Consider the following 20,000-nt stretch of genomic DNA (forward strand, 5'->3'; position numbering starts at 1 on the left):
TCTACATAGAAAAATAGTTCATTACAACATAGAAACAAATATTATATGTTTTATCATTATTAATCATTATATATCATTATTAATCCATTCGCAGCTTTTACTGGTTCATTCGTTCTGAGTGAATGTTTTTGTTTTCTGGCTCCTGAGCGTCTGCTCGTTTATGACAGTTTATGTTGCCATAAAATTAATATTGTCCTCTAAGGCCATTTTTATTACAGTCGGTAGTCATAGCGACTGGTTTAGGTCACATGACGGCACCAATTCAGTTCAGTTCAGGTTTATTTATATAGTGCTTTTCACAGTAAATATTGTTTCAAAGCAAATATTTGTTTCAATGTATCAGTCAGAGACGAGTGTGTCAAAGTAACGTCCGTGGCAGTGATTTACAGCGATATACACACTACCTGACAAAAGTTTGGTTTCATGTTTTTAAAATAAGTCTCTTCTGCTCACCAAGGCTGCGTTTATTTGATTAAAAATACAAAAAAACTGTAATATTGTTAAATATTATTCTAATGTAAATCATCAGTTCTCTATGTGAATATACAGTAAAGTGTAACTTATTCCTGTGATCAAAGCTGAATGTTCAGCATCATTACTCCAGTCTTCAGTGTCACATGATCCTTCAGAAATCACTCTAATATGAGGATTTGATGATCAAGAAACATTTATGATTATTATCAGTGTTGAAAACAGTTATTTACATTTTATTTCAGGATTCTTTGATGAATAGAAGGTTCAAAAGAACAGCGTTTATCTGAAATATAAAGCTTTTATAATAACATTAAACACCGTTCAAAAGTTTGGGGTCAGTAAGAAATTTTTATTTTTATTTTTTTGGGGAAATAAATAAAATAAATCAATACTTTTATTCATCAAGGATGAGTTAGTTAAACTGATCAAAAGTGACAGTAAAGACATTTATAATGTTACAAAAGATTATATTTCAAATAAATGCTGTTCTTTTGAACTTTCTATTCATCAAAGAATCCTGAATTTGTTTTATATAGAACGGTTTTCAACACTGATAATAATCATAAATGTTTCTTGAGCATCGAATCCTCATATTAGAGTGATTTCTGAAGGATCATGTGACACTGAAGACTGGAGTAATGATGCTGAACATTCAGCTTTGATCACAGGAATAAATTACACTTTAAAATATTTTAAAATAGACATTATTTTAAATTGTCATAATATTTAACAATATTACTGTTTTTTTTATATTTTTGTATTTTTAATCAAATAAATGCAGCCTTGGTGAGCAGAAGAGACTTCTTTTAAAAACTATTAAAAATTGTACCGATCCGAAACGTTTGCCTGGTCGTGTATATTACATGTCTGTGTTTAGTTAACGTATATATTGAGTTTATCAGAAATGTCATGAAATCATGAATATGCAAATGAGCCCCGCCTCCACTCACTCACTCAGAGATCCACTGGTTGACGATCACACGTTGATCTGATTGGTTACAAGGTAGTTTGTGACGTCAGAAACACCAGCGATTTCAGACATCTGAAGTCCCATGATCCTTTTCTAACAGGAAAAATTCATAAATAAATCATGTGTGTGTGTGTGTGTGTGTGTGTGTGTGTTTAGATCTGTGTGAGGATGAGGAGTTCAGGAATCATTTGCTGGAGTTGAAGCACAAGCATGACATCATCATGAAGTCTCAGCTGAAGCACAAGACGTCTCTGTGTCGTCGAACCAGCAGCGCCGGCAGCCGAGGGTAATACTAATAATAATAATAATAATAATAATAAGTGTATTTTATACAGTGCCTTTCTACAAACTCAAGGTCACTGTACAATATGATACAAATAAAGAACCCTTGCTGACCCCTGCTGGACACTCGCAGAACTGCAGCTCACTCAATCACAACACCAGATCAGGTCCAGCTTTATTCCTGCAGATTTACAGTAGGGCTCTCAAAATGGCGGAAAAGCTCAATTCAAATTTCTTTCTTAAATATTAGCTAAATTTGAGTCAACATTTGAAGTGGATCAAAAATGTTCATCAAAGTTGTCCTAAGACAAGAACGGGTATTGTTCAAAATTCATGTATAACTTTGATGACAGGTTTTGATCCACTTCAAATGTTGACTACTGTATATTCAAATTCTAAAGGCAATATTTAATGTTAGTGGAAAAGTACAGTATTGTCTCCTGTGTCCACAAGAGGGCGCAAGCAAGCGCAATACGCAAATATAAACCAAATCAAGCATCGCATCTTTTATTGAAATGAAATGACATTCACTTTTTAAAGTGCATTAACTTTTGAAACAATTGTTTTTAAATAAAATATAATGTCCTTAATGTGCATGCAGGGAAAATTAGGTTACAATAGTGCATAAAACTGTTCGTGCATCAGTAACCTGAGAAAACACACTTCAACACACAGCGTAGTGAACTACATGAACACACAACAGCAAACTGACATTCAGAAACACACACTCCTACTCTCACATCTACATATAGATCATCACACACACCAGACGCTCTTGATCTGAGCGAGTGCTGAGCGCTTTCTCACACACACACACACACACACACACACACACACACACACACACACACACACTCAGCTCTGACCGATGTGCAGGTTTGGTCAAGTGTGTCGTTGCACGAACTGAGAGGGTTTTTGTTAGCAGGAAGAACCTTTTCCCGCCATTTTTTCAAATGAACTGTATAATGGATAAGTTAACAAAAACACACCGCGTCAGTGACATCATCATCATCATCATCATCATCATGTCTCGCGCCTCTTGACACACCGAAAATTCAAATGGACTGTTTTTGCTTTTGAATGTGCAGTTTTTAAAAAAAATCAACGAATATTAAATGTTTTATGTGACAGCCCTACGCCACAGGAATAACCAGAATCAATGATGCAAACGTCATCAGATACGAGACACGTTCTGCCTGTGATATCTTGTGTTTGACTGTGTTTGCAGGAAAGTGGTTCGGAGGGCGAGTCTGTCGGACAGACACAATCTCTGCCGGAAGGAGTATCAGACGGAAGCCATCGTGTGGAGAGGAGGACGAGAGGAAGAGGAGCGGGAGCGGGAGTCGGATCAGGAGAACAGCCGTCCGGTGAGCCGAGCTTCTCTCCGCGATCACGCTCAGGGCTAGCGGTTATCTTAGCAATCGAGGATTCTACACATCATTCCAGTGATTAATCGAGTAACCGGGTAAAAAATAGTGGTAATAAAATAGATCCAAGTGAACAACAGCCTTCAAAATGACTTAAAATACTAGTGGTGGAACAGATCACAAAAATCACGGTACGGATCATTTACGTTTTTTGAGCCACGGATCGGATCATTTTTCGGATCAGCAAAAAAAATATTTTTTTTATATATATATATATACAGTGCAATGCATAAGTGAATACACCCATGCTAAAGTTGACTAAAAAGAGGAATAAAAAATCATCTTTTGGAAATTGAGCTTAATGCCTTAATTTGAAAAATAGGAAAAATCCAACCTTTAAGGACACCCAATTTTCTTTGTGAATGATTAATGTATCGTAAATAAATAAATGTTCTTCCTTAAAATACAGGGTGCATTAAGTGTGGACACCGCTATGTTAAATTCCCATAGAGATTGGCATGGTTTTATTTCAGTTAGCATAATAGCTGGTTTGATTTGCATTGAGAGATGATCTTATGGAAAGTACCCCATGCCAATCTCTAGTTATGGTGAAGGCTATGTGATGATGTGGGCTATTTTAATTCCAAAGGCCAAGGGAACTTTATCAGGATGCATAGTATCCTGGATCCATGAAGTAACTGGCCTTTAAAAATTAAAATCTGCCTGCCTCTATGGGAATTTAACATAGGGGTGTCCAGACTTATGCACCCTGTATTTTAAGGAAGAACATTTATTTATTTACGATACATTATTCATTCACAAAGAAAATTGGGTGTCCTTAAAGGTTGGATTTTTCCTAATTTTTTAAATTAAGGCATTAAGTTCAATTTCCAAAAGATGATTTTTTATTCCTCTTTTTAGTCAACTTTAGCATGGGTGTATTCACTTATGCATTGCACTGTATATATATATATGGGGGGAGGGGGGGTTATTAGTTATCAGCCTAACTGAGCCTAAAGTTCACACATTATTAAAAACAAGTGAACAGTCAGTAATAAAATAAGAACAAATACACAAATTACAAGCAGAAGTGGACACTAAATAACAAATATACAAAGTCTAACAGTATCCGGGTACAGAAATTCATAATTAAGCCTAAATGTAAAATTTTGAAATAAATGTTTACTGTAGAAATTAAATATAGTTTCATATTTGTTAAAGCTGTATTCTGTTGTTTTATTAACATTAATGACACAGACAACATCAGGAATATTAGGCTGCCGTCACTTTAAGACACTCTCTCTCTCTCTCTCTCTCTCTCTCTCTCTCTCTCTCTCTCTCTCTCTCTTTCTCTCTCTCTCTGTCTCTCTCTCTCTTCTTGTGTGTGTACCGCAGGCTGATGACGGCTCGCGCACGCCGGGGATCCTGAAGGACGGCGGACGACAGAACGGTTGCGTTTCCGCTCCAGCAACGCCCGCTTCTAACGGTGACCCCGTGACCCCTGACCCCCACGACACCACGAGCTCCACTGAGGAGTCCCAGCCGAAAGAGCGAGCGCAGACGCTGTCCGAACTCAAAAAGCAGCGCTCAGCCGCCAAACTCCTCCCACACCCCATCCTCAACGGTCACATGGGCAACGGATCCACCAATCCCGAGGACCCGCGCATGCCACAGGTCTCGTCCAATGGCAGCGCGGTTTACTTCACGCCGGCCAGCGGAGACCCGCCCCTCCTGAGATTCAAGCAGCCAATCGAAGACGAGGATCCTAAGAGTCACGGCTGCTGCTGCGTCTCGTAGATCCGGCCAATCGCATGATCCCAAGCGTCTGATTGGCCGATGGAGGCCTGATTCATCCCCAGACTTTTGCTGTGCAGGTGAACGTGATCCTGCACATGATGGACCACAGTGGGAGGGTTTATGGGTAATTATTTATTTCATATCATCAGTTCTGGCATGTTAATTTGGAGTCTGTCCAGCTCGATCATGAGACTGACGGCAGAAACGGCCAATGAGGTTCCAGTGCCACTCTTGTAGCCCCTCCCACTCCTCAACCCTCCCCTGCCAATCACAGGATCCCTTGCGTCTGATTGGCTGATGGAGGCCTGATTCATCCCCAGACTTTTGCTCTGCAGATTTTCTGATTTAGTTCTCATTCTGAGAGGCGTTTCTGTAAAACACAGATGTGAACGTGATCCTGCACATGATGCTCCCTATGAAGGGTCCGGAGCAGTGAGGGATCATGGGTAATTATTTATTTCTGATCAGTTCTGGCATGTTAATTTGGTGTCTGTCCAGTTGATCATGAGTCTTGCAGAATCAGCCAATGAGGTTCCAGTGCCACTCCTGTAGCCCCTCCCACTCCTCAATCCTCCCCTGCCAATCACAGGATCCCAAGCGTCTGATTGGCCGATGGAGGCCTGATTCATCCCCAGACTTTTCTGACCCCTTTGTGACCCCTGCGCAGGAACTTCTGAGATCTCATTCAGGCTTCCCAGGCCAGACGTGTGATTACGCTTCTCGTTTTCACTTCCAGCTCCGATCGGAGCAACACAGGCCATTCATTCCTCCAGACAGAAGCCACGCTCTCCTGTACAGTATTTATTTGTATATGTGCGTAGAGCCACTGTTCTATAAGATTATTTATTGTATGATGAAGAGAGATGAAGAGACTGACGGAGTGAGTTCAGTATTTAGTATTTTTGTATGACAGTGTTATAAAGACCAGATGAAGTATTTGACGTCCGACTCACATTTCACACTAAAATCACATGATCTCAATGACCTTTAACCCCAAACGCTGCAGTAAACATGATTATAAACACTTTCAATTCAAATAACAAAATATAGCAGATTGTTTTCATGAGATTTCGCTTATTTGTTATGAAAATAATAATGCTAGGCAACGATTAATCGCATAAAAAAAAAATCTGTTTATATAATATATATATGTGTGTGTGTGTGTACTGTGTATAATTATTTTGTATATATAAATACAAACATATGCATGTATATATTTAAGAAATATTTGCATGTGTATATATATTTATACACAATTTATATTATATATAAATATAAATATTTTATATATAAATAACACATGCATATGTGTGTATTTATAAATACAAAATAATTATACACAGTTCACACACACACACACATATTATGTAAACAGAAGCTTTTTGATATTATTTAAATGACTTTTTAACCCAAACGCTGCAGGAAAACACTTTCACTTTCACCTAAATAACAAAATATATCAGATTGTTTTCATGAGATTTTGCGTATTTGCTATGAAAATAATGTGAAATATGGACGTGTTTGTGAGCGTTAGATGTCAAATATGAAGGAAAGTGTTGATTTAACCCTTCGTATCCTGCACACGATGCTCCCTATGAAGGGTCCGGAGCGGTGGGAGGTATTATTTATTTCGGATGATCCGTTCCGGCATGTTCTCAGTTCGTTCTCACGACACTTTTGGGTGCCAAAGTCTTCCGGATGATTGACGGCAGAATCGGCCAATGAGGTTCCAGTGCCACTCCTGTAGCCCCGCCCACTTCACGTCACTCGTGCGTCAGAGGCGGGAAGGAATGTAAATAACCCTCGTTTCCTTTAAAGTAAATGATGGAGATGTTAAAGAGGAACGCTGTGCTTATGAAGGGCCGCGACAGTATTGTGCGATTATGAAACTGAAATAGAGTTTATTTCTACTGTCTGAACGCAGAGGAATACGAGGATGAAGAAGGGAAAGAGCATCACAACTACTGATTTTATAATTACTGGAATACACTGATCACTGTATTAACATATTTGCAATAAATTGTATATTTTGTTCAGTTTCTAAACCCCTCTGGTTCTTCTGTCATCAGTGTGTGTGTGTGTGTGTGTGTGTGTGTGTGTTTAGGGAAGTGGTTGAGTCATCACAGTGAGTCAGCAGGAAATCCACCAATGAAGAAGAGAGAGTAGAACACGTGCTGACTGTAAATATTGATTTAGTGTGTTTCACTCTTCTGTGACCCTGAAAACATGAACACTGACCAGACACAACAACACTGGGAAAATCATGAACACTTTACAACTAATGTTAACTAATGAACCTTATTGTTGCTAGTTATGAAATAGGCTTGAGATAAAACTATGAAAAAGATGTAAATATTGTAATGGATGTGTATATATCTTAGTCACTTTAACAGCTCAACCTGTTCAACTGCTTGTTTACCCAAATACCTGATCAGCCAATCACAGGGCAGGAACTCACAGGCTTTCCGATCAGCCAATCACAGGGCAGGAACTCAATGACTTTAGGCATGTAAACATCAAGACCTGCTGACGTTCAGAATGAGGAAGAAAGTGATTTCAGAGACTTTGAACGTGTGTGTTGTCAGACGAGCTGGTCTGAGTGTTTCAGAAACTGCTGATCGACTGGGTGAGGTCAGAGGTCAGAGGAGAATGACCTGACACTGCTTCGGCTGATAGAAAGACAACACTCAAATAATCACTGGTTACAGACGAACTACAGCAGCAGAACACACACACACACACACACACTCTCACACACACCGGTGACACTCACTAACGCACACACTCACACACATGCACACACAAACTCACTCATACTCACACACTCTCTTTGAGTTTGTCTGTGTGTTTCAGCATCAGACACTAACTGGTCTTTATTAAACCCCCTCTCTATCTAAAAAAGCAGCAGTGTGTGTGTGTGTGTGTGTGTGTGTGTGTGTGTGTGTGTGTGTGTGAGAGAGAGAGTGTGTGAGAGGAGTGTGTGTGTCCATCGAGTCCTGATGGAGGAATAATCTTCACAGCTCCACCCAAACAGACGATGATGTTCGACACGTATTCACTCACACACACACTCTTTCACAGACACATCTCTCTCTCTCTCTCTCTCACACACACACACACACACACACACACACACACACACACACACACACACACACACACACACACACACACACAACCTCTCTCTCTCTCTCTCTCTCTCTCTCTCTCTCTCTCACACACACACACTCTGAGTTTGTCTGTGTGTTTCAGCATCAGACATTGACTAGCCTTTATAAACTATAAACCCCTCTCTATCTCCTAAAGCAGCAGTGTGTGTGTGTGTGTGTGTGTGTGTGTGTGTGTGTGTGTGTGTGTGTGTGTGTGTGTGTGTGTGTGTGTGTGGAGTCCTGATGGTGTAATATCTCCACAGCTCCAGCCGAGCAGAAGATGATGTTGTAAACGCCTCAAACTCTCCAGCGTGACGTTGCACTTCTTCAGCGAGTGTGTGTGAGCTCTCGTCACACTGATATCTCCATCACTGCTTCATCATGATCTGGGAATAACTCCACCCTCCATTAGAGATATTAATGTGTCTTAAACTGTGAAGAAATGCTCTTATAATCTGTTAATAACACCAGTCTCCTTGTGAAAGCATGATGACTGTGCTCTGATTGTGTTTTAAAGCTCAACAAGAGTTTCAATCTCCAACAATATTGCCTAACATCAGAGGTTTGCTTGCAGACATTCATAATATGAGTGATTTTTAAGACTCGTTGATTAAAAGAGACATTTTACATGAGATTATCATCGTCAAAGATGCTACAAAAGATTATATTTCAGATAAATGCTGTTCTTTTGAACTTTCTATTCATCAAAGAATCCTGAGAAATAAAATGCATCAGTTTCCACAAAAATATGAAACTGTTTTCAACATGTTTTCTTGATCAAATCCTCATATTAGAGTGATTTCTGAAGGATCATGTGACACTGAAGACTGGAGTAATGATGCTGAACATTCAGCTTTGATCACAGGAATAAATTACACTTTACTATATATTCACATAGACAACAGATGATTTACAACCCCAAATCAGAAAAAGTTGGGACACTGTACAAATTGTGAATAAAAAACAGAATGCAATGATGTGGAAGTTTCAAATTTCATTTTATTCAAAATACAACATAGATGACATTAAATGTTTAAACTGAGAAAATGTATCATTTTAAGGGAAAAATAAGTTGATTTTAAATTGCATGGCATCAACACATCTCAAAAACGCTGGGACAAGGCCATGTTTCCCACTGTGTGGCCTCCCCTCTTCTTTCTAGAACAGTCTGCAAACGTCTGGGGACTGAGGAGACGAGTTGCTCAAGTTTAGGAATAGGAACGTTGTCCCATTCTTGTCTAATACAGGCTTCTAGTTGCTCAACTGTCTTAGGTCTTTTGTTGCATCTTCCTCTTTATGATGCACCAAATGTTTCTATGGGTGAAAGATCTGGACTGCAGGCTGGCCATTCCAGTAGCGGATCCTTCTACGCAGTCATGATGTTGTAATTGATGCAGTATATCATGTTGCCAATTGACCTAATAAGTTGCAAATTAGTCTTCCAGCTGTTCCTTATATGTACATTTAACTTTTCCGGCCTCTTATTGCGACCTGTCCCAACTTTCCCTAAAAATGGAAAATATTAAATAAAATACATTATCAATTTAATACAGACAAGAGTGCGGTGATGATTTGCAGAACAAAGGAAGATAAATGTCTAATGTTTCCTCCTTTTAAATTGGCAGGTAATATCTTGAGAGTTTTGAGCAAATACAAGTATCTTGGGCATCTCATTACAGACCAGTTGAAGGATGACCTTGACGTTTACAGGCAATGCCGTTTTTTATATGCTCAGGCGAATAGTTTGTCTCGCAAGTTTGGTGGGTGCACAGATAGAGTGAAAGTTGCTTTGTTCAGAGCATACTGCACTCCTCTCTACACTGCACACTTGTGGTCTAGTTTCAGCAGAGCTAGCTTGCATAAACTCCAGGTAGCTTACAATGATGCACTGAGAATTCTGCTGAGAAGACCACGCTGGTGTAGTGCCAGTGAGATGTTTGTGGCTGCAGGTGTTAATACACTGCAAGCCACATTGAGAAATGTTATGTACAAATTTATATGTCGGCTAAATAACTCCGAGAATTACATAATTATGGCATTGACCAGCATCAAGTTTAGCACTACACGGTATAAGTCTAAGTTATGGAAGCATTGGTATAGTTGTCTCCTCTGAAGTTTTTATTGTATTGTGTGTACTGTCTTGTTTTTTATTTGGACCTGTGAGTCTGCAATAAAGTTATTATTATTATTATTATTATTATCAATCTAAAATATACTACAATAATTTCATTGGGGAAAAGGGTCATTTTTGACCGACGCGTGAATAGTAGTTTTTTTTTTTTTTTTTAATTAATGATGCACATTTAAAACATTTCATATTAAATCTTCAGTCATTTCCTCTGAATCAGGAATAAACGCCCAAGCATGTCACATTGAATCATCATCATAAGTTTATTGTGCACAAATGTCGCATAAAACGGTGTCGCTTCTATGACGACACACGTCAATCAATCACTGTCACCGACGCAAACTCCCTGAGTCACTCTCACGAACTGCTTACACACACTTACACAACTATTTCTATTCCCATGACTGGTCTATTTAAACCCAGTTAAAGTTACATAAAAGTCTCCGTTGGATCCGAAATGAACTTGTCTGTCGTGTTCCAGCACGAATGAGTTGTTGTTAGTGTTTGCAATGTAAACAGTTCATCATCAGTTTGTTTTTCATGGCTCTTTTCCAACATTAAAGCTCTTTATGAGGAATAATCCCTGCAATCAACCATCACTCGATCTGATCTGTGTGTGTGTGTGTGTGTGTGTGAATGTCTTATTTAAAAAGGAAGAATGCACGGCCGATTATGAATGATATTGTTGGCATTGCTCAGAATGAACTTCACTCTGGACAGTTTGCCTATGATTAGCATGTCAAGGGATAGTTTTACAACCTTTCACTGGATCTCAAAGAGCAAAGGACAGTTTCCACACGATAATATTTCACTGTAAACCAAACAACGTTATCGTTCCTGTGCGTGAGACGCTTTCATGCGAGATTATACTGATGCGCACGTTTAATAGTGCGTTATTATTCCCCAATAATTGTCGGTGTTGTTTTGAAGCAGTTCGTGATATTGTCGGATGAAGGCGGGTCTTCACGAACTGATCCCAGATCAGCTGAGGCGTCGCATTCTGCACGCTCGGGTCATATTTAGCGTTATTCCCGTGCATGTCGAACGATGTTTCACTGTCGGAGGAACGTTTCGGGAGCGTCTTTGTTCCTGCAGCGGTTAAACTTCTCCGGAACGCTTCAACTTCACGCGAGCGGCTCCCGTGCGATGCGATGCTGGCGTGTTTACTGGGGATTAAACGCAAATGTTTTATTATTCCGTCCATGTTCACGTGAGATTCCGTTTGGAACGTCGTCGGGTTTAGTTGTTGCACGCGCGCGAATGGCGGCGATTGTTTTGAACGCGACGCCGCGACGAGAATACAGCGACATCTTGAAATCACCCAATGAACTTGAATCGTTTTTATCGGATCGTTCTTCTTCAGCTGCTGTCATGATGATGCAAACGAGACGATCGACCACGACGCCCGAGAAAACGCGAGATGAACGCGCCGCTAATATTCAAACGGTACGTCACAGTTACGAAACCGACTGGTAAATATAATTTATTTACTGTGCATTAATGTTTACAGGTGGATACGGCAGGTTATAGTGTTCATCTTGTGTGCAGAACACTTGTGTTGTTTCTGTTCATACGCTCTTTGTTCCGTTCTGAGTGTTTAAACTAGTGAACGGTGTGTTTTGCAGTGTATTTGTGTTAGTTCTTCTGTCACGTGGTTACTCTTGTCATCAGAGTTTATGCGCTTTGTTGTCGTTTTTACTTCCTCTGTCTTGATACAGAAACTCTTCCTCGAAGTTACTCTGTTTACTATGGTAACGTTACACTGATGCTGATGTATGTGTCTCCTGTAGCCTATAGTGCATTCCTCTGTAACATCAAAGAATACCATAGTATTATTCTGAGTTCATGCTATGTGTTTATCTGGCATAGATCTGTGTGTGTGTGTGTGTGTGTGTGTGTGTGTGTGTGTGTGTGTGTGTCATCATGCTTCAGTAGTTCTGCTTAACCAGCTGATGTAGTATTCATCTTTCACTTTCACTGGAATGTCAAACTAGAAGGAAGATCATTCCTGATGAAGCTGCTATTCATGTTTCTCTCTCTGTGTGTGTGTGTGTGTGTGTGTGTGTGTGTGTGTGTGTGAGAGAGAGAGAGAGAGAGAGAGAGAGAGAGAGAGAGAGTGACTAATGCAGTCTCCTTTTTCATCAAGTAAATATTGAGCTTGTGCATCATTCTTAAATTTGAAGTTGGGAAACTTCGAATTACACAAATTACACACAAATTACAAGTAGAGATTAATACTTAATAACAAAGTTAATATTCAGTAACAGTAGTATTCAGAGCTTCAAGGTGTTGTCAGTTCGGTGTTCAAGCGCTGACTGAAACACATCTCTCTCTCTCTCTCTCTCTCTCTCTCTCTCTGTATGTGTGTGTGTGTGTGTGTGTGTGTGTGACAGTAGGTCTCACTTTCAGTGTGATCTCTCAGGCCTTGACTGTTATTTGTTCTCATTATTTGCTGGGGTCAGCGGAGCGTCTGGCGTGTGTCCACGGGTTTTGTTGGATTAGAGTGTGTGTTTTTGTAGAGTCACACACACGTCATCTGTTCCCTCCCTCTGGCTTTAGCTTTATAAACTCTGTTTTTAGCAATTCTAATGCAGCATTCAGAAAATAATGCTAGAAAATAACAATCACACACATTCTGGATACCAAGACCGGGTTGCAAACTTCATATACATACACACACTTATATATATGTATATGTATGTGTGTGTCTGTATACATATACACACACACACACACACACACACACACACACACACACACACACACACATATATATAACCCACACACACATACATACATATAAACACACAGACACATATATATATATATATACACACACACACACATATATATATATATAACACACACTGTTTATGTGTGTAACGTCTCACTCAGCTCCTCCAGATGAATGTGTGTAGATTATGATGTTGTGCGTCTGTTTCGTCGTCAAACAATCTTATCTTACACAACACACCATTGTGTCTGTTTGAACGTTGGCATGTTGCCCTACACACACACACACGCACACACACACACACACACACTCGTCACGCACGGCTGCTGTCTCTATGGAAATGAAAAGCCTGTATTCTTCCTGAATGCTGGAGGTTGAATAAGGTCAGATTTTGGGCTCGACACAATCACTGGTGTCACATGCGCATGAACACACACGCTTTGATTGGCGTTTCCAGTGTGAACCTCGTCCGTCTGCAGCTTTAGATCTCACACACATCAAATCTACGGGACGATTGGACCTAAAATTAGATCTTAACATTCCATCCGATGTTTATTTCTGAGTCCTCGCTCACGCCGTTCTCAGCAGAACTTCAGTCATTGGCTCCTGGAGCTGTCACTCCAGAGCTTCTGCGTTCTGATTGGCTGAGGACTGGTGTTAAGCCCCTCCCACCGAGGCCTTTTGGCAGCTTTCACATTAAATCTTTGAATCCATTAGTATTTCACTAAACTACAGTCACAAATATTTGTGTGTTTGAATTCATGAGCTTTATTTCTACAGCGCTTTATTTCTAATAATAATTGTTTCAAAGCAGATTCAGTTATGAACAGGAATAGAACAGTATCAACTACATCATATATGATATGAGACTAATTCAAATTCTGCAAAGACATTATTATTTTTGTGTTTTGTATCAGTATTTTCTGGTGTTTTTTTAGTATTTTGTATCAGTAATTTTTGTTATTCTGTATCAATATTTTTTATCTGTATTTTTTTTTTGTATCATTTTTTTATATTTTGTTCCAATATTAGTTTTTTTTTGTATCAGTATTTTTTATTGATTCTTTAAATCTGTATATTTTTAGTATTTTGTATCATTATATTCTTTTTTTGTATTGTATCAGTATTTTGTGTCAGTATTTTTTGATATTTTTATAATATTGAATCAGTATTTGTTTGACTGATCAAGATCTATTAAATCTCTTGTTGAACTCTCCCATCAGGATCACGTGACGTCAGAAGGTCAAGGGTCAGACGGGAAGCTCAGTCGGACACAGCAGCTCCGGAAGGTGTTTAAGGAATACGGTGCGGTCGGCGTCTCCTTCCACATCGGAATCTCCCTCATGTCTCTGGGAATATTCTACCTCTGCGTGTCCAGGTGAGATTCAGGCCTTCAGTATTCATTTCACTAAACTACACTCACGGATATATGTGTGTGTGAGTGAATGAGCTTTATTTCTACAGCGCTTTATTTCTAATAACGATTGTTTCAAAGCAGCTTCACAGTTATGAACAGGAATAGAACAATGATGCAAACTACATCATATATGAAATATGAGACTAATACAGTTCTGCTGTAAAGACATTATTAGTTTTGTGTCAGTATTTCTTTATTTTTTTTGTATTTTGTATCAGTGTTTTTTTTGGTATATATATATATATATATATATATATATTCGGGTAGTTGACAAATGGCCAAGAAAAAGTACTTTTTTTGGAAAACATAATTTTTTAAGAAAAAATACATATATTTATGGAGTATGAAAACTGCAGTTTACTTAAAATACTTTAGACAGAATTGTTCACATTATTAAAACATTATTTTCTTAAAGTGATATGTATTTTACATGAAAGTACTAATTAGAATCATTTTCACCATGAATAGATGAACTTGATAAACTTTTCCCTTCGAATGTCAATAAAACTTTTTTGCCAACCTTACAAAACTGTTTGCAATTGAACCTCTTTAAGAGGAGATATTATTGTAACTCCCCAATGCCAAACTTGACTCTTTTTTAAAAGATATTTTAAAATAAGTATATTTTTCTGTTGTTTTATGTTTGTCACACCATAGGACAAAACGTCACACTAAAGGACAAAGATAGTCATTGCATAAAAAGAGTCAGAATATATAGCCTAGTGTTTATTGCAACAATAATAAAGGAGGACATTTGTTTTTTTGTTGAAACTATATATTCGTTTTAATAGCTTATTAAGGAGGTCTTGTCCTATGGTGTGACAGGCCAATGTGTCACACCAAAGGACATTTCCTGTCACACCAAAGGACATTTGAGCTTTTGTGGCAGTTAAGAACCATGCTAATACTAGCTGAACTGTTATTAGTAATTGGCATGATACATTTGCATAATATTACATAGTCCTGCTGTTAAAATACAAATTTGAATAAATAAAATGAAATTTAGGGGTGTCACACCAAAGGACAAAAAAACTTAACAACTCCAGTGGTCTGAAAACATAGTTAAATATTTGAACAATTCTGAGAGAAATACTCATCATGTGCACTTCTCATTGGCTTCATAGGGGTCTTCAGTCACATGACCTTGAATGGGGTCTTTATACTAAATTTAGTTGTCCATGATATTGCCCAACTTAATATCAGGTTATTGCATAACACCAAAGGACATTTTTTTCTGTGACAAACTTTATGAAATTCCTACACTTTTAGAAATGTATGTATAGGAAAAGTGATGGCCACTTAGTGAAATAGACACTTGCACAATTATGCCAGGAGTGTTCATTAAGATTTGTTTTTTGTATTTTTTTTTGTATTGTATCAGAATTTTTGAGTATTTTGTGTCAGTATATTTTATTTATTTTTATTTTGTGTCAGTATTTTTAGTATTTTGTGTCAGTATATTTTGGTGTTATATGAGAGAAATTCAAATTCTGCTGTAAAGACATTATTCAGATTATTTATTTAGAATATTTTTTATGTAATAGTCTACTATTAGTACAGTAAGAATCTGTACTAATTCGACAAACCTGTAAATCATCTACAGTTTGCTTTATAAAATGTTACTTGAAGAATTGTTTATTGCTATGATTCTTATTAATGTAATTATTGATTGCACTTTGTTGTCATTCTGCTCGTTCTGCCATTTTATAAAGTAATAAACCACTTGTAGGTTGACAGTAATAGTTAATAATACAAGTATGTCCAACTTTATCCTCATACACACAGTACAGTCACATACTGTAAAGCGATATATATATTTATCAACTGCTTGATTGTTTATATAGTCTCAAAATGTATATTATCGTCCAGCTCTAATCTGATAAATGCAGCAATAAGCCATGAAGATATTATAAACATTATCATCATGATTTTCTTTAAATCTGCTTTGAAACAATGTGTACTGTGAAAAAACCCCAAAACCAATACGTTTGATGACTTTATGTGATAGACTGATATATTAAATGATTCTGGCAATGTTTGTCCAGATTTACCCTTGACCAGCACTTTTATTACTAGATATTAATTATATTTATTTATTTATTTTATTTATTTATTTATTGTTTTGAGTGTTTGTATTAGTGTTTTATGAATTGATTTTTGGGTGTTTGTTAGTATTTTGTATCAGTATTTCTTTAGTATTTTATAATCAGTATTTTTGTATATTTTGTATCTGTATTTTTTGGTATATTTTTCAGAATAAAAAAAAAATACTGATACAAAATTCTGAACAAGATACCAAAAAATACAGATACAAAACACACAAAAAGTACTGATACAGTGTTTTGTGTCCGTATTTTGTATTAATATTTTTTTTTGTATATTTCTTTGTATTTTGTATCAGTATTTTTGTGTATTTTGCATCTGTATTTTTTGGTATCTTTTTCAGTGTTTTTTATCAGTTTTTTGGCATATTGTTTTGGTGTGTTTTTTTTTTTAGTATTTTGAATCAGTATTTTTGAGTATTGTGTATCAGTATTATTTTTTTGTATCAGTATTTTTTGTGTTTTTTTTAGTATCAGTATTTTTTGTATTTTGTATCAGTATTTCTTTTTAGTATTTTCCACCAGTATTAGTATTTTGTATCAGTATTTTTCGGTGTATTTTTTTGTATTTTGTATTAGTATGTTTGGTGTATTTTTTTTGTATTTTATATCAGTTTTTTTTTTAATTTGTGTCAGTATTTTTGTGCTTTTTTTTGTATTTTTTGTATTGTGTCAGTATTTTTCATTATTTTGTGTCAGTACTTTTTTAATCAGTATGTTTTAATATTTTGTATCAATATTTTTCATTTTGTATCGTTTTTTTTGTATCAGTATTTTTTGTATTTTGCATCAATATTTTTTGTACCGATACATTTTATTAATATTTTGTATCTGTATTATTTAGTATTTTTCAGTATTTTGTGTCAGTTTTTTTCCGTCATTTGTATCAGTATTCTTTGTTTTTTTTTTTTTTTTTGTATCAGTATTTTTTGTATTGTGTCAGTATTTTGTATCAGTATTTTTTTTGTATCAATATTTTTTGTATTGTCAGTATTCAGTATTTTTTTTGGTATTTTGTATCAGTATTTTTTGTATTGCATCAGTATTTTTCAGTATTTTGTGTCAGTATTTTTTTGTATTTGGCATCAATTTTTTTGTTATTTTGTATCAGTATTTTTCATTTTGTATTTTTTTTGTATTTTGTATCAGTATTTTTTGTATTTTGTATCAAATTTTTTTTTTTTTTTTTTCAATTTTCAATTTTGTATCGGTATTTTTTTGTATTTTGTATTGGTATTATTTTTATTTTATTTTTATCAATATTTTTTATTTTGTATCTTTTTTTGTGGTATTGTGTATTTTGTATCAGGATTTTTTTTGTTGGAATTTTTTTAGTATTTTGTGTCAGTATTTTTTGTATTGTTTTGTATAATTGTTTGGTATATTTTTTTTGCAGTACTGTTTTGGTATATTTTTTTTAGTGTTTTGTATTGTTGTTTTATTATTCTCTATCAATATTTTTGGAGTATTTTGTATTAGTATTTTGTAGCTTTTTTGTTATTCTGTATAATCAATATCAGTATCAATATTTTTTAGTACTTTATGTCAGTATATTATGGTGTTTTTATTATTATTTTTGTATCATTTTTTTTATTTTGTATCAATTTTTTTTTAATTTTGTATCATTTTTTTTTGTATTTTCTATCAGTATTTTTATCAGTATTTGTTTTAGTATTTTGTATCAGTATTTTGTATCAGTATTTTTTGTGTTTTTCTTTTTGTATTTTGTATCAATATATTTTGTTATTTTGCTTCAGTATTAGTATTTTGTATCAAGAGTTTTGTTATGTTGTATCAATATTTTTTTTATTTGTATCAGGATTTTTTAGTATCCAGTATTTTTTTGTTTTTTTAGCATTTTGTATCAGTATTCTGTGGTGTTTTTATTATTTTTTTTTATCAATATTTTTGGAGTATTTTGTATTAGTATTTTGTACCATTTTTTTGTTATTCTGTATAATCAATATCAGTATCAATATTTTTTAGTACTTTATGTCAGTATATTATGGTGTTTTTTTATTATTTTTGTATAACATTTTTTTTATTGTGTATCAATATTTTTTTTATTTTGTATCAATATTTTTTAGTATTTTCTATCAGTATTTTTATCAGTATTTGTTTTAGTATTTTGTATCAGTATTTTGTATCAGTATTTTTTGTGTTTTTCTTTTTGTATTTTGTATCAATATATTTTGTTATTTTGCTTCAGTATTAGTATTTTGTATCAAGAGTTTTGTTATGTTGTATCAATATTTTTATTTTTTTGTATCAGGATTTTTTAGTATCCAGTATTTTTTTGTGTTTTTTAGCATTTTTTATCAGTATTCTGTGGTGTTTTTATTATTATTTTTTATCAATATTTTTGGAGTATTTTGTATTAGTATTTTGTACCATTTTTTTTGTTATTCTGTATAATCAATATCAGTATCAATATTTTTTATTACTTTATGTCAGTATATTATGTTTTTTTTAATTATTTTTGTATAAAATTTTTTTTATTGTGTATCAATTTTTATTTATTTTGTATCAATATTTTTTTGTATTTTCTATCAGTATTTTTTATCAGTATTTGTTTTAGTATTTTGTATCAGTATTTTTGGTGGGGGTTTTTGTATTTTGTATCAATATATTTTGTTATTTTGCTTCAGTATTAGTATTTTGTATCAAGAGTTTTTGGAGTATTTTTTTAGTATTTTGTATCAATGTTTTGTTATGTTGTATCAATATATTTTTTTTATTTGTATCAGGATTTTTTAGAATCCAGTATTTTTTTGTGTTTTTTAGCATTTTGTATCAGTATTCTGTGGTGTTTTTATTATTTTTTTTATCAATATTTTTTGTTATTTTGTATCAGTATTTTTTATTTGTATCAGGATTATTTTGTATTTTGTATTAGTATTTTTGGTAGTATTTATGTGTCACTATTTTTTATTATTTTGTATCATTTTTTTATGTCACTATTTTTTAATCAGTATTTTTTTGTACATTTTAAATCAGGGTTTTGGGGTATTTTCTATGTTTTTTTTGGGGGGGTATTTTTGAGTATTTTGTATCAGTATTTTTTGGTATTCTTTTAGTATTTTGTATCAGTATTAGTATTTTTTTGAGTATTTTTGTATCTTTTTTTATAATTCATATTTCTTTTTGTAAATGTGCAAATTGGCCTGTAGATTCATAACGTTTTTGTGTTGTTTTTTGTCTGAGTGTGAAAAGAATTGATATAAATTGCAAGATGTTTTGGTTAAATGCATTTATCCCACATAGACACATCCTCAAATCACTTTCTCAAAACTCTTCACACAGTGATCTAAGTATTGAATCCCACTGTAAGAAAGTAATATATGACTTTCTATATATGACATATATAATATAATATATGTGTTATGTTGTGTGTGTGTGTGTGTGTGTGTGTGTGTGTGTGTTCTCAGCGGGCTGGACGTGGCGTCTCTGCTGTGTAAGCTGGGCTTCAGTGAGTCGGTGGTTCAGTCTAAGATGGCCGCCGGCACGAGCACGTTTGTTCTGGCGTACGCCGTACACAAGCTCTTCGCCCCGCTGCGCATCAGCGTCACACTGGTGTGTG

The 20,000-nt window shown here is 35.3% G+C and overlaps 2 protein-coding genes across 2 annotated transcripts in view; both read left to right on the forward strand.

Annotated features, from left to right (window-relative positions):
• ppp1r16b (protein phosphatase 1, regulatory subunit 16B) overlaps positions 1–5,824 on the forward strand; it is a 60,861-nt gene extending 55,037 nt beyond the window's left edge. Inside the window, exons 9-11 of the mRNA XM_081381586.1 lie at positions 1,601–1,730; positions 2,955–3,093; positions 4,489–5,824. Of these exons, the coding sequence (XP_081237712.1) occupies positions 1,601–1,730; positions 2,955–3,093; positions 4,489–4,890 (671 nt within the window). The 3' untranslated portion in view covers positions 4,891–5,824. The remainder of the gene's footprint in view (positions 1–1,600; positions 1,731–2,954; positions 3,094–4,488) is intronic.
• Positions 5,825–10,419: 4,595 nt separating this feature from the next.
• The window catches only part of fam210b (family with sequence similarity 210 member B), an 11,037-nt gene continuing 1,456 nt past the window's right edge, over positions 10,420–20,000 (forward strand). The window contains exons 1-3 of the mRNA XM_081381594.1: positions 10,420–11,613; positions 14,125–14,279; positions 19,849–20,000. The exon at positions 19,849–20,000 is cut by the window's right edge and continues 1,456 nt beyond it. Coding sequence (XP_081237720.1) covers positions 11,215–11,613; positions 14,125–14,279; positions 19,849–20,000 — 706 coding nt within the window. The 5' untranslated portion in view covers positions 10,420–11,214. The remainder of the gene's footprint in view (positions 11,614–14,124; positions 14,280–19,848) is intronic.

This window comes from Scardinius erythrophthalmus, assembly GCF_964197995.2.
Source record: "Scardinius erythrophthalmus genome assembly, chromosome: 12".
Lineage (NCBI taxonomy): Eukaryota > Metazoa > Chordata > Actinopteri > Cypriniformes > Leuciscidae > Scardinius > Scardinius erythrophthalmus.